The sequence below is a fragment of the Xiphophorus couchianus genome, chromosome 13, assembly GCF_001444195.1.
Source record: "Xiphophorus couchianus chromosome 13, X_couchianus-1.0, whole genome shotgun sequence".
Taxonomy (NCBI): Eukaryota; Metazoa; Chordata; class Actinopteri; order Cyprinodontiformes; family Poeciliidae; genus Xiphophorus; species Xiphophorus couchianus.
The window spans coordinates 10985639-11001383 of record NC_040240.1 but is presented as its reverse complement, the minus strand read 5'-3'; the positions used below and the strand labels follow the sequence as shown (position 1 = coordinate 11001383).

At 41.8% G+C, this 15745-nt stretch overlaps 1 protein-coding gene across 1 annotated transcript in view; it reads left to right on the top strand.

Moving 5' to 3' along the window:
• The window catches only part of sdc3 (syndecan 3), a 49722-nt gene extending 38935 nt beyond the window's left edge, over nt 1-10787 (top strand). The window contains exons 3-5 of the mRNA XM_028035583.1: nt 1174-1955; nt 4401-4575; nt 7645-10787. Coding sequence (XP_027891384.1) covers nt 1174-1955; nt 4401-4575; nt 7645-7811 — 1124 coding nt within the window. The 3' untranslated portion in view covers nt 7812-10787. The remainder of the gene's footprint in view (nt 1-1173; nt 1956-4400; nt 4576-7644) is intronic.
• Nucleotides 10788-15745: the final 4958 nt, after the last annotated feature.

Sequence of the window (15745 nt, the reverse complement as noted above, 5' to 3'; positions counted from 1 at the left end):
GGAAAAACTACTTAGGCCCTTTCAGATGTTTGTTGTCGTTTTCCCACACTCGCCTGTTTCAGATTTTGAAATAATTTTTAATACCAGACAAATATAGCATGGTGAAATCAAAAAGTTTCCTAACGATTGTTTCATTAAAAGAAAAAGATTATCTAAACCTGACCTTTCCATAAATAAAGTAAATGCAACAACTCCCATCAAGCTTTTGATGTAAAATGTATTTTACATTGCTGTGGAGCAATTTTAGCACACTGTTTTATAAAATGTTATTTATTCGGTCACATTGGATGGCGTTTAAGTATAAATGATCCTTATGCGGACTTTGGACTTTGACAAGACGACTCCAAACTCTGTTTTATTTATTTTGAGCCGTTTAGAGTTGGACCTTCTGGGTCCCTAAAAGGATGAAACGGGAATCACGCCTTAATAAAAGTTTAACTTTTTTTGTCTTCTGTCAACTGAATATTTCTCTAAAAGTCCCTGGGTAAATCAAGGATGTTGTATTTTAGCAAAAGTGAATCTTTGTGTTGTATTTGGTCAGCAGCAGTGGTCTTCTCTTCCATGAAGCTGACGATGGAGATCAGTTTTTCCCATCTCTGACCTGTTCATCTCTGTTTTGTTTTGATTGAATGTTGGCAAAGTCTGCAGACGAGACGCAAGACACAACAAAGCACAGATCCTCCCAACTCCCGTTACACACCATCAACGTCTTATCTCAAAGACGTTGATGGTGTGCTACCAGAATAAATAAATGGAATAATCTTGAGAAAATATTTTGTAAATCATCATATTATGTCTGGAAATGTTTGCGAAGTACAACAAAATTATTCTTTTTAAAAGAAAAAATAAAATCCCTAAACTTCCTGAAATGTTTTTTTATTGACGCTTTTATTTTGACATTTACCAGCGTCACCATGACATTTTCTACGTTTTTACTTCCATATTTTCCAAGTCACTGTGTTTCAGACAAAAAGTGAGAATAAAAGATGTGTATTTGCGAAGTACGGGGAAAATAAAATGTTTTTAAACTTTAAATGACAGGAAGATTTGATTTCTGAGGTTATATTTCAAATTTACATCCAGCTGCTTCCCTCCGTAAACCCGAGTAGAGGAAGTGGTTTCATTTGCATGTCTGTCACTAATTCTTTTATTTACTCTTTTCTCCTCATCTAGCCTCTGACATCGGCGTGAGGCCGACGACAGCAGGCGTGACCTTCACCACGGAGGAGCCCATCCTCTTCTCTACCACCCAGGCGACAAGCCCCGCCCCCTCAGCCTCACCTGCGGCTGAGCCCAGCTCCAGCCCGGAGGATGTCGTCTCCACCGTGTTCCCCACCGAGGCCGACGGAGAGAGCGGCATCTACGTGGAGATGGAGAGGGAAAAAGAGAGGGAACTGGAGAGAGAGAGACAGATGGCAAGGGAAAGAGAAAGAGAGCGGATCAGAGAGATGGAAAGAGAGAGGGAACGGGAGAGAGAACAGGAGAGAGAGAGGGAGCGGGAGAGAGAGAGGGAGAGGCAGAGAGAGCGGGAGCTGGAGAGGCAGAGGGAGTTGGAGAGAATCCGGTCGGCTCAGACCACCGCCGCCCCCCGCTCGCCCGCCGTCTTCCCCGTGTCCACCACCGGCCTGACGACCAGCGCCGTGGAGAGCGCAGGGCCCTCTGCTGGCTCAGACGACCTGCTCGGCCCGGACGAAGGCGAGGAGGACGTGTACCTGTCGCCGGAGCCCAGCTCGGTTTACCCCGGCTTCGACCTGGAAACCACCACAGATTACGATTACGACGCGCCCACAACAGCGGAGACCACACCCGAGCCCACGACAGCCGCACCCACCACCACAGCTGCGACCACCGCCAAGACCAGAGTCCCCCTCAGGCCCCGGGTCCCGGCATCGAGGACCACTCAGGGCGTCCCGACGGAGAGAACGACCCGCCCACAGCCGCCCGCAACCACACAGGTGGGGAAAAGTTCGGATTATTCATCTGTAATCATCTAGATTGCAATTTTGCTACCAACAATGTTCAACTTTTACGTTTTGTCAGATTACAGCCACTAATTTTTGTTTTATTTGTATTTTGTGTGTTTTGGATCCAACACAAAGTAGTTCATAAATGTGTAAAGAAAAGGATTCATCTGTACAGATTTATATTTTAAGTTTAGTATAGACTCTACTTAGAGTTTACACTGAACTACAGACATTACTGCCAGATTGAAGGAGAAAAATTTAATTTTCCAAGTTATTTTACTTAAATAACTGCAAGTGATAGTTATTTAACCTATAATTGTGTGGTTGCCATTACTGGTGAGTAAGGGTCCCAATGTACATCTTCAGTTATATTCTTATCAAAACGTTGTAAGAAAACATATTTATTGTTAGGCTTTAACTATTACTTAATGTTCTACTTAGAAACTAATAAACTTTCTTAGAATTTATACTTTTCATTTTATTGGCTAGTTTTTAATATGCTCCAAAATTCAGTTTTATGGTGTAGAGTTAAAGCATGCAGTAAAAACGTCCGTTCTCCCCTAAATGATGCTGCTTTTACGTTCCTGCTCATGCATCCGGCCACTGTGGTTCACTTTACAACTTCTGGATCTGTTAATCGGTGCCTCTAATGTAATGAGAGCTCAACAGTGGTTGCATTGGTGCGGCTTGATGAGCTGGGTGGGAGGAAAATGCAACCGCAACTCCAGTCTAAGGACGTTCAAATTACCAAAGTGTCAGTCGGGCTGTGCAGGCTGCTGGTTTCAATGATTACCAGCCCTTATCGTTCTCTTCACTCTCCTGGGAGTCAGCCACGCTGGAGGAACATTTCTGATCACTGATAAACGGCAACAAAATGTAGAGAAACGGAAGCTGAACACAGATATTTCGGCAAGCGGCCAGCAGACGGACAAAGTGACTTAATAAGCCAGCTGACAGAATCAGAGCAGAGATCCGACAACCAACAGCTGAACTTTGCGGAGCGAGTAAAGGGCAAACGAAACGACTAACAAGCAATCCTGATCATGGAAATGAAACTGAAAACCCACTAAATCCATACAGAAACACAGACGTTTCAGACCATTACAAGATGTACATCAATTTAAAAAAAAAAAAGAAGCTGTAATTGTTCCACCGTGGATCTTGCTCCACAATAACCGTTTCCCATATCTAACCAAACCATGAAGCTAAGTTTATCCCAGGTTAAACTCGAGCTGTTCCTCTTGCTGTTTACCTCAAAGCTGATCAACAGTTACGTTAACTATGTGCTGCAACCTCAACATGTTTGCATTTCTTTTCAGATTCTGTTGTTGAAGTATGATTTATAGTGTAATATATCATTTTGTATACGCCTCACCATATCTATATGCACTCACTCCCATCTGATGCTAGTGTTAGCTGAGCTCTGCACTGGTGGTGGCGACATCATTCAGTCGGATAAACCCCCTGGAGGAGATGGTGATGGCACTTCTGAACATCACAAAACCTTCTTGGTGACTCCAAGTGTTTTTCTTTCAGCTACATCTGAGATGAAGGAAGGGGTTAATGATACTTTTTCAACCGAGAAGAGAATAATTGCTAGCACATTTGCCCATCTTTGATCACATTTGAAAGCAATGTTTTTACTTCTCCTCCTACTGCAAAATGATGTGCTTCTTTGTGTTACTCTGCCATCTAAAATAAATCATACACTGGAGTTTGTAGGCTATAACATAGCAAAATGTGAAAAACATGCAATATTTTTTGCGAGGCACTGTGTGTGACCATGTAGAGTCGCTAGGAATGTGTACAGCAGTAGGAGTGTGCGAGTTTTTGATTGACAAAAAGTCCTGCAGTGCTAATGGTCGTAGTGACAGATGAACATGTGGCTCATTTATAAGTGTCAGAAGATAATTTATCCAGATCAGGCTTTGGGTAAACAGCCAATATCTGTTAATGAGATCACTTCATTGGTTTTGACAGTGATCAAATAGCCCTCATCTCTGGTTCTTATTGAGCCATTTCCCAGTGAACGTCATTAGATAAAGTTTAAGAACAAGCAATGAATTCAAAGAGGTTTTGTTCAGTGTTTCTGTGGTTCACTCTGTGCAAAGATCTGACCTTCTATCTGTGTGCAAAACGCCACCGTTCCTCTGATTCAGTCCATTCGTTTCCAGCAGCACCACGCATTTATACTCGACGGCTTCTCCACGTCGCGATTAAGCTGCCACATTTTATGAAGTGTGTATGTTTGTTTGACAACAAGCCACTTTTCCTCCTGATCAAGACACAGAGACTCTTTGTTTGCAAATGCCAGCATGTGTCATGGAAAAACTCTCGCTGCGGATCGGTTTCCGGGCAGCGACTCTGCGGAACGAATTTAATTACATCAAATTCAAAATGTCCTGTTAAGGTTTTCCTTCTCTGTCTTCGACTTAGGAGGGAAGCAACGAGGTGGGCGCCGCAGGCCCAACCGGAGACTCAGAGATCAGCAAGAATCGCCAGAATAATCTCGGCTTAATGCCCGACTTCAGCGGGAACACGGTGGACAGTGGCAGCTCTGCTGCCCAGCTGCCACAGAAGAACATCCTGGAGAGGAAAGAGGTCCTAATAGGTGAGTAAGAGATAAATCACCTGTTTAGAAGAGCAGAAAACATTCCCACGTTGCCTCCTGGATTCTTTTTCTGCTTCTTTCCGGGGGGCTGCTAAGAAGAACTAGCATTACCGTAACTTTCACATAGATCAGATTGATCACCATTCTGCTTAGCCCCATTTGATCCACTGAGAACAAGAAATCCTCCTGTTGGGTTCGCCGACCTCTTTTCAGGGACTCACTGTTTTTCTCACCTTCTATTTTTCTTTGGGCAAATCTAATTTCTTTCCAAGCGTCCCCCCCCTCTTTTTTTTTTTACTTCTTCTTACCCCAAAGAGCTGCTGTAGAAAATGAGGGAGCAGCCATCTTGCCTGACCTGACTGGCTCTCTGTCTCTCCTTCAGCTCTTCTGATTGGTGGACTGCTGGCGGTGGTTTTTGCTGATTTCCTGGTCGTTGGTAAAGAGCAGGAGGCAACAGATTTTAGATTAGACTATGCGCTAGACGTAGAGTTGTGTTTATGATTAGCTTTCTGCCTTCTTTGTAGTGAAAGAGAAATTGATGCTGCTTTATCTGGGCACATCCATCTTGTTGGGACTAGTTCCTGAGATGGTCCCGGTGGCACCGCTGAACTTATTGCTCCAACTAATGAAACCCAGGCTGGTTCCTCGTTGCCGTTTAAAATCAGGCATTATTACTGCTTGGGAGCTCAGTGGATAAATTAGTGTTGTGGTGGTCTCATGTTCAGCTTTAGCCAACGTTTGGATTAAAAACCACAAAATGTTTCACTCCAGAAACAGATAAATGTCTCTATATTTGTAAGATAAATATTTTATTTAAATGGCCTCTGTTTTAACATCAACAGCAAAGTTAGAGTTGAATTATTCTCCTTCTGGTCAGAATATCTCATACGCACTCCTGCTTTTAAAAAGAACTCGGCGCACAAGTCAGAATTTCTATTTAAGAAAAAGTTAATTTATGTAAAACTTTTTACAGATAAGAATCACAAAGTGCTTCAAGGAATAAAACGTCAGAGCAAAATGATTCAGCTATTATAAACGAATGAAATTACTGAAAAGAGTCGGATAAAAACAAACACGGCAAGGAAACTACGGAAAACAATCAAATCAAAGCTCTATTGGAATGTTTTTATTAATAAAAGGGCCTTCAGCTGTTTTTCCATAATAAGACAATATAGTGTTTATGCGGCGAATAGACACAGGATGTTTGTTTCACAGTCCTGAGAGCCATCGATTCTCATACATTGAATATCTAGTGCGTGGGACAGGCAGTAACCTTTGACCTGTTGATGTTAGTTTCAGCAGAGCAAACGCATAGGAACTCGGCCATCTAAGCAGGGTTCAGATGTATACATACACCCACACTAATGGTTGACCCTTAGCAAGTTACACTTTAACCACAGCCTTTATGTTGCTACCCAGAAACTTGCGGTGTAATTCTGGCTGAATAGCTGACCACTTCTCTTCACTGGTAGAGTTTATTTAAACTGGTTGGTTTCCAGGCACTGACGATGCTTGGACGCATGATCCACGAACTGGTGTAGGTTAGAAGTTTAACGCTGGCCCGCTTTATCCCTTCATAAACAAGTTTTGATGTGTTTGGGGTTGTTATCCTGTTGGACGCGGCACCGTGTTTACGTTTTTCTTGTCAGTATCTGACAGTAAATGGGTTAGTATGTTTGACAACAACACAAGAACCACATATACTCAAACCCATCATAACCCCAGGTCAAGAGTTGAAGTATTAGCTTCCCACAAGGGGAGGCCCAAAGTCAGAGGAGTCTAAGAACCAGAGAGGTTTTTCATCAAAAGACGAGTATTATGTCAAGATTAGGCTTTGAGAACGCTGTGTTAGCTGCTAGACATGTTGGGAGCATCATGCTAACGGTGTCTTTTACCACTACAGCTATGTGATGCTTCTCCAACTGCAGTCTTCATTCATTTGACTCAGATGTTTTAGAGCAGGGATGCATCTAGAAACTGCAGGACAGGGGCTCTTTAGACCCCTGAGGAACATGGTGGAAACCTAGACGCAGCTAGTTGTTTTAATGGGACAATGATCCCAAGCAAACATCAGAACTGGTTTTGAAATGGATAAAGAAGGCTAATATTACACTTCTGAAGTTGCCCTGACTTTAATCCTGTTGAAAATTTGTGGACTACACTTAAAAGCTGCATCTGTGGCAGGAAACCAACCAGTTTACATGAGCTCTAGAATTTCTGATTATAAGAGAAGCTTGCTGATGTCCAACTGACTAAGAGACATTTATCCAAGTATTAGTGCGGGTGTTCAATCCGGGTTTGGTGCTTCTGGATGAGAGAGGATCAAATATGGTCCAGATTTATATATATATAAAAAAAAAACCCACCTTGGATATAAAACTGAATTATAAGCTGTTAATCACATACCAATCTCAATCTGATCAGCCACCCATGGTAAACAACAATCGTTTGTTACGATCATAAGTAGACAATAAAGAGAGCTAGTTTTGATGCAATTGACAAATGCATTTTTTTTTTTTGTCTTGTGACGCCCACTAAGTCATGCCAGCCTAGGCAAAAAGCCATCTACATAAACGATTGCAGATATAACCTTGACTGTACAAGGTTTCACAGAGACCTGACCTTACTAGCAACAACATAAGAGTCACTGGACATCAGCTAGATTCTCTTTCATTTTCCTTCAAAATAACAAATTATTTTCAGCTTTGGCCTGAACTCAAACCATTAATAACAAGAAAGTTTCTGATTGTTGTCGACCAGAAACTGATTTGTTGCTCTCAGTAACAGCTTGGTGACGTGAGGAGCTACAGGTGGAGAAATTAACACCAGCCCCATTAAGTTCAGCTACTCCTTGCAGCTCTGCAGAGATGCAATTTAGCACAGAGCCGTTGCAGCGGAGTGTGTCTGCTGGCACACCCAGGCTCATCAGTTTCCACTTAACAGAAGGTGATTGTGATGCTGTGGTAGATCTGCTGTGCTGTCAGAGCAGCGTAGGCTCAGTAGGTGCAGCTTTCCAGTTTGAAATTACAGATCTGTTTCTTTTCTTCTCTGTTTTTTGTTTTGTTTTAGCTGTGATCGTGGGAGGCGTGGTGGGCGCCTTGTTCGCCGCCTTCCTGGTGATGCTGCTGGTGTACAGGATGAAGAAGAAGGACGAGGGCAGCTACACGCTGGAGGAACCCAAACAAGCCACGGTCACCTACCAGAAACCCGACAAGCAGGAGGAGTTTTACGCATAACCCCTGGATGCCAGGGAGTCGCACCTCACACCGGGCTGGGGGCGGGGGAGAAAGAGTGAGAGAAAAGTGAAAGATACTCTAAAGCGCTCCCCCTCCTCCTCTTCCTCCTTCTTCTTCTTCTACTACTACTATTACTCGCCCCTTCATCCCGCTCCTCCCCTCTTATCTCCAAAGCGTTGAGAGCGCCTTCTCTCTGGGGACTTTCTTTTCAATGAAAACGACAAAATAAGGACAAAAAAAGGACAGAAAAATTCAAATATATTCAGAAAAAAAGCAACATACACACAAGATGTTTTTAAAGTAACTGTTGTTGTTAATATTCTGCAGATTCTCTTGTTCTGTATGTAAGGATATGATAATTTTGTAAGAAAAAAAAAAAGAAGACATTCTCCTAATCTGTGTTTTCCAGCACAAGCAAACAAAAACCCACCCCCTCCAACCCCTTTCTGTTTTTATGGAGCAAATAAAAGAGAGAGGAGAGGAGGGGGGCGCTAAGAAGAGGAAGCCACGACTTAACAGAAGGTGGGGCCTGACGCTGCCCCTCGTTTCCCCTTCCCCTAAAACAAAAAATAAAAATCCCAAACACCGAGCGTCTGGTTGGCCGGGCAGAGTCCAGGGTCAAAGGTGAGAGGAAAGGTCTCTTTTGTGCCTTCCGTCCTTTTTTTTTTTTTTTTTTTTTGGTGCTCAAATATTCACACACTGACATGAACACAGGCATATGCACACACACGTCTGCACACAGACACCGGAGTCTGCTGGAAGGTGGCTCTGACCTCTCGCTCGGCTCGGCCAACCAGAAAATGCCGCGCCGTGTTTCAGTCACGTCGAGCTGTTAGCCCCTCTGCTCCTCTGGGCTGTACAAAGACTAGTTATTGATGGTAGTAATAATAATAATGATCAATAATATATCAATGCTTCAGGGCTGGATGTTGAGGAATTATTGTGATAATTATAATAATAATAATAAAGCGGTAACAATAATGATGATGATAAAACTTAAACAGGAGGATGTTGTATTTAGCATTTAATGAAAAAAGAAAAAAAAACGTATATATGTAAATATCAGCGTATCCTTTCTGGCGTCACTAATCATCTGCATGATCCATTTTTTGTTTTTTAATCCATCACGTTCATCATCACCTTAGACGAGCTGTGCTCTTGTCGCGTGCACGCACACACTCTGCACACACAGATAAAAACTAGCTGCGCATTAGAAACAGGCCACACAGACTTTGAATCATGTCATCCGAACGCATTTCAGAGCCACTGTTGTCGTCGTCGTGACAGAGCGAGGCCAGGTGGTGTTACTGATCAGTTATCAGTCGGTCTGGTTCGTTTTGTGTATAAGCACAATTACAGCGCCTTGCAAAAGTATTCATACCCCATTCAATGTTTTTCTGTTTTGTCATTTTACACAGGCGAACTTCTCTGTACCTTACTAGGATTTTAATTCCAGAGCACTTTCTTTCTTTTTACTCTTCCTTCGGCAATAGCTTTTTTTCTTGTCACTTTTCCATAAAAGCTGTGTGAGAAGCTCCACTAATTCTTTATTTTTGACAGATTCTCCTCTAGAGTCACCACAAGCCTCTTGGCTGCTTCCCCAATTAATGTTCTCGGCCAGTTGTGGTTGACCATCCACTCCTAAAATACACGAAAGTTTATGGCAGTAACATAGCAAACAATTGTAAAAGTTTGATGGATGTGAATATTCTTACAAGGCGCTGTGCATGTACAGTCTTCTGTGTCATCCGGAAAACATCTGCCCTCTCGAGCCGTCTGCATGCCTCGCTTTTTTCTTTTGTTTTTGTCCCATCCGCCGCTGATCGGCTCTCGGTTTGAGGATGGGAGATGTTCAGAAGTTGCTCCCATGTGCACTGAGTCAAAAAAAAAAACAAAAACAAAACAAATTATTACATTTGTTGGTAAATTTTTGTTAACGAGAGCAAAAGTGATCAACCTTCACCCGCCGTGGGACCATTTTGAGGGGCAGACGATCGGGGATCCCTACTGCGATCTAAGAGATTGTAACAATAACCACACACCAGTGCGTCTGGGCTAGTAGCTTCTCTTATACTCAGTACTGTAGATTAAAAAAAAATGCATGGGAGTCAAAATTATACTTGTCTGACTGTATGTGTGGATTCCTGCGTGGGTGTGCGCGTGTGTGTATATTAAAAATTAAAGAGGGGTGCGTTAAAGTTGGAATGTACTGTGGTCGAGAGTGTGTTTACCTTCTCCAGCAGTTCTCACGCTCTTCCACAGACGGGTAGCACACCTCCTCCACTCCTGTGTGTTAAGTCACCTGCCACCCCACTTCACCAGTGTGTGTGTGTGTGTGTGTCTGCATCTAATCTGAACCCGCCACCTCGACTGTAAGTGTGCGTCACCTTGGTATTTCACAGCAGCTCTTGTGTACATGACACTAGCCTGTCCTGGTGTGTGTATGTGTGTGGGGGTGTTTTGCATGTGTTTCATCTGCTCATTGCTGAATGTGGGGCCACTCGTTCCTCAAAGTGGCTCTCACACATGCTGACTGTGTCTTCTCACTGTCTGTCTGGCTCGTCTACCTGTCCGTCCGCCGTGGGACGGCTGGACAGACGAGGCGCCACTTTGTCACAGGCAGGAATGATCTAAACACGTACTGTCTTTTCTAAAGTGACTGTCAAAAAAGTCGTGCGTTTGTACCCATCTAAGCCTGCGTAGCCAAATAATATGAGTGTGTGTGTGTGTGAGGGAGACTAGAGATATTTGTGTATATGTGAGTCTGAGTGCGGATGTGCGGGTGTCTGTGTGAAGCCCAGTGGAGGCTACACTCTATGTTTGCTGTTCCCATTCCTGTTTTTATACATTTGCATTTTTTTAAGGCTGAGTTTCTGTCATTGGCTGAGTGAGCGAGAGGAGGCGGATCCTCCACGCCACCGCCCTGTCACTAATCTGCCACTCTGTTCCAAATAAAAAACAACCTGATTGGGTAAATGTGTCCTCTCTTGTCTTTTTAATGTTCCTCCTGGGGCTCCTTACTGAGTCACATTAGAGTTGCAGTATGTAACTTTTATAAATGATTTTTTGAAAAAAATTTTTTTACATGTTTCTTAAAACTGTCTTGACGGAATAGAATAAATCTCATAATCTGGGAAAACCTTCTCCCAGTGCTAACTAGAAGCAATCAATCAGAGCCAGGAGGCGGGTCTTAGCGCTGTCAATCACAAATCCCTCTCATCCCCTCTGCTGCTGCTACAGTTTTCCCCCCCCCCATCAGCAGATTCTGTTGTGAATAAGTTGTTTCTTTGCTAATGGCACATTGAGCATCGGGTACAATAGGTTGATTGACAGCTCTAAGCCCCTCCTCCTGGCTCTTATTGGTTGTTTTATGTCGGGAGCGGTGCATTTCTTCGGTCGGCAATAATAGTTCAGAGAAGAGGTGGAGAAAGTCAATCTTTTCACAGATTTGTCTCAGAGCTTATTGACACGACACAGTGACAGTTTTAATAAATGTGTAAAAACATATTAATTATAAAAGTTACATACTTGAGCTTTAAAGGTGGATCTATAATCTACCCAAAACTCCCACTGATTTAGTCTGAGGATCAAAATCATCTGATATAATATTTACTTACAGTGGCTTGCAAAACTATGTATGCCCCTCAATTTTTTCCAGTTTGTCACATTAAAACCAGAAACGTCAATTTATTTTGAAACCAAAATAAAATATTATAGAAATATGAAGTGGAGGACAAAAGACACTTTTGCTCTAATTACAGCTGAAGGTTTTCATCCAGGAGAGGGAAATTTTTGTAAAATAGCTCAAGCTCAGTTGGACTGGACTTATTCCTTTTAAATCTTAAAGGTTTATTAGAAAGAGGAGTTTTCTTTCTGATTAGCAGACTTTAATATAATCTTCCAACATTGTCTAAAGCGACAGTTTCCCAGGTTTCAAATGACTCTTGGAATACTGACAGTTTTCTGCTCATTTACAGGTAACGCGTTTAATTTTAAACAATTTTGTTCAAACATGTTCTTGTTTTAACCAAGTTTAACAGAAAAGTTGGTGTTTGCTTTAATGATGCGCAAGTTGATGGTTTAGGCGAAGTTTTCTCTTTCCATGGCAGAAAAGGAATAGTGAAAACATCAGATCCTTAAGATGAAGAAGAAAATCCAGCAAAGGTCTGACACGACCTGAGAGCTGGGTCATCCTTCAGTTCATCCATCTTCAGCCTGCCAAAGTCTCATCATAAATGGTCTCACTGGACGATTAGCTGTCAAAAAAGTGATTCTAAAGGAACGGGAAGGATGGTGGTGGAGGGGTGGAGGCGGAGTATGTCAAGTTACACAAGGACTTTCTGTCATGAATTGGGCCGCATTTCAGTCGGTGTTAGGGATCGTGTCAGAAATGATGGACTCATGAGCACAGAGAAGTTCTGTCAAATGTTGATCCGGCATGATATGGAATATATTTGAATGGCAGCAGTCTCCCTTTCCAGAGCAAATATGCCGTAGAAATGGGGAAATAAATCTCCTGGCGTGACCTCGTCAGTTTGAGAGAACTAAAAATGAAAAGCAGCCAAAGTATTAACAAAAAACTTCAAAATCTATCCACAGCATCTTGGAGAAACTACATTATCCCTCAAGAATTATTGAAGAAATTCCACGAGACAAAAAAGCTAAGAGAGAAAGACTCTGTTTTATCTTATATTGGACATTTATAAAAACCAAACGCTCTCCAATAATTCCAAAACCCAAGGACAGAGAAGTGTAAGGGAACACAACAATTTATTTGTGCAAAGCTGTGTAAATAATGAGAAATAATGTTGAGAAAACCATCAAACTTTACGAAGAAATGCACCAGCAGGCTTCAAGAAGTTCATCCTGGAGCTTCAGCTGATGTTGCTTCTTTGATTTTTTTTTTTACCACAAATAGGGAGCAAGCCCTTTTTTTTTCTATGTTCAACCAGCTTCTTAATCAAAAACATCAGGCTGCAAGATTCTGCAAAAAAAGAGAGAAAAACTTTATATACTAAACACAACTTCAGACGGACTTCATTTTGTGCCTCGGCTGAGCTAATTCCCTAACAAATGCACCATTAATCAGAAAGCCCAAACTAATTACAATGTAATTAACCTTGGGGTATTTGAGCCTCTTAAGGTCACCCTAATCAACCCTTGCTTATTATTACATCTTTTTTTGCTTCATTAGATAAAAACTATTTATGTACATTCTGTAATCAGCAACACAGCTTCCTTTTTAATGAGAAATGTTGCTATGAATGCCTTTAAAACTTAAATAGCAACTGCTGCAAAAACCTCTGCAGGTCAAATTGGTGAAATAAGTTGACTGCTCCCATTTTCTTGTATCTATATTTTGTGCATAAACGCCGCCATTATTGAAGCGCCATCCTCCCAACTCTGAAGTTTTGGAAAATTATTTGTTCATTTTATTCAGATGGAAGAAAGAAAGAAATTGTTTCACACAATCTCATTCTTCACCTTCTTTTTTATTTCTTGCAAATCCTATCATATAAGTGTAAAAATGTTTTTAAAGTTGATTAGAGTTGCTTTTATTAACCTAATTGTAAATGTATGCCCTTTTTAGTTGACATGCTGCATAGATACGATACAGAGGCTGCTATTTCTCTTCAAAATGGGAAAGATACGAAAACATGGCCTTTCAGGTGAGGGATATGAGTTGGATATGATGCATCTTCTGTCTTTAAAATAGTCCTGGAAACCTTGACATCATGGATCCTTTTAGATACCTGCTGGACTGTATCTAATCGTGTCTGGACAGACCAACATAATAATGGATTATCAGACACAAAAGTAACCTTTCTTAGATTTTTCTATTGTTTTCCTACTGAACTGAGTGTAACCAATGACTTTTGTTCAGACTTTTGATCTGTAGCTGATCTGTTCATTATGTTTCACATCAACATCTGCATCTCTTCTGCACCAGCTGAAGTTATAAAAATCCTGGATAATGCTGAGTAATTATTTTAAAAAAATGTTCCAACTGTTTGGTCTAATAACTCACAGATTTTTTTTGTAATGTAGTCGTATCAAATTTCAGTGCTAAGCAGTCAAAATGAAAGGAGAAGCTGTGTAAGTTCAAAACTACAGAAACAAGAAAAGCTCAAAATAAAATGAACCCTATACAGAAAGTTTACTTGCAATAAAAAGGGCTTAGCATGTAAAATCCTATTGTCCTGACCTTACTGCTACATCAACGTTTTTGGTAGCGCATTCTTTCTCGACAAGTCTGAAATACAACATGTTTCAATACCTCGCATCTCCGCTTCCATCTGACAACATGTTCCGCTCACTGAGATCAGGAGACTCTCCCAGAAACGCTAGCGTCTCCAACAACTCTTAAGTCCATGTAATCGAGAGAACAAGCTATCAACATCACAGCTTCCTCCTGGTTCCAGTGGAGGCTGCTGTCAGTGAGCTCTGCGGCTTATCCACCAGGACATTGTTACTGGAAAGACATGCAACTGCTGAATTATTTAAATGTCATTTCTTCCCGTGCTGACAGCATTACAAATGAAACTCCATTTGTATTCATTTTGCTATTGTGGAGAAATACAGTGGGAAACCTGCAGCCGAAACCGCAGCACATCTTGCAGAGCTTCGTGGAGTTAACAGTGCCTTGCAAAAGTGTCCACACCCCTTAAACTTTCCCACATTTTATCATGCAATGACTGAAAATGATCAATGTGTTTTCCTGAGGTTTTGTGTAATGGACCAAAGCAAAGGAGTACATACATGTGACGGAGAAAGAGAAGGATGCATGATGTTCAACTATTTTTACAGACAAAAATCTGAAATGTGAGATGCACATTTGTATTCAGCTTCCTTCCTTCACTCTGAATCCAAAACCGTTCAGTCCATCATCTGAAAGTGAAGAGTGTGTTACAACAGCAAATCTATCAAAACATGGCCGTCCGCCTAAACTGGCAGGCAATGCCGAAGAGATCATTAATCAGAAAAGCAGCTAAAAAACCCGTGCTGGCAAAATCTAGAGAAATAAAGGGGTGTGAACGCTTTTGGAGGTTAAGATCTGATCAAACATGCTTTAGTTAAAGGAAGTGAGCTTCTCCTTTATATTCTCAGACTCTTCCAGTCCCGCTCAAAATTTATGCTGTGAAACAAAACATCAGATAAATAGGTTCTGGAAAGATACAATCAAAACAAACTGCGTGCCGATACAGTTTCCCCCCCACCCCTGTAAATTCACACGCCAGCATTAACTTAGCCTCTAAACCTCTTTCAGCCCACTGATAAGTCCCTCAGCTTGTGTTTCTCTGCAACAACATGCAGGGCGATACATCTGAATGTGGGCCATCACAGTCTCTTTACACCAGACTTAAACATGTTTAAGTCTGTGTTGTTTCAAAGCAAGGAAATTATTCTTTATGTGTCACACTCAGACCGTCCATAGGGATGTGTGAAAACACCGGAAAGAAAATCAGTCTTTTTGTATTCACGTTTTAAATTTTCATGACCACAATTGATAAGGTTAGCCGAAGGAGAGGCATAGAGGATTTGCAGAAGACAAACTGTCCTGGTTTAGGTAGGTGGGCTGCTGATATTTGAATATGGCTCCAGAAAACCCTGATAGATGCATCATACATGAGCCAGTCCTGTTAGTGAGACGCCATAGCTCTAATCGGTGCCCCATCTGGTGGGTAAGAGAGGAACAACTACAATGTGAGGAGGGAAAATAGCCCAAAGCTGGCTTTTTTGGCTGCATCTATTAATAACTTAGATGCAGGATTGTTGAACATAGAAACGCTCTCCACTATGCTAAGATACTCTGCAGGTACCGTTGTGTTTCTTGGGGTTTGCCGTTTGACATTCTGGGCTGTAATTGGGGTTGGGGGAGGAGAAGATTTGGTTTTATTATCAGATCTGTTGAGTGTTTGTATCATTTCCGATTT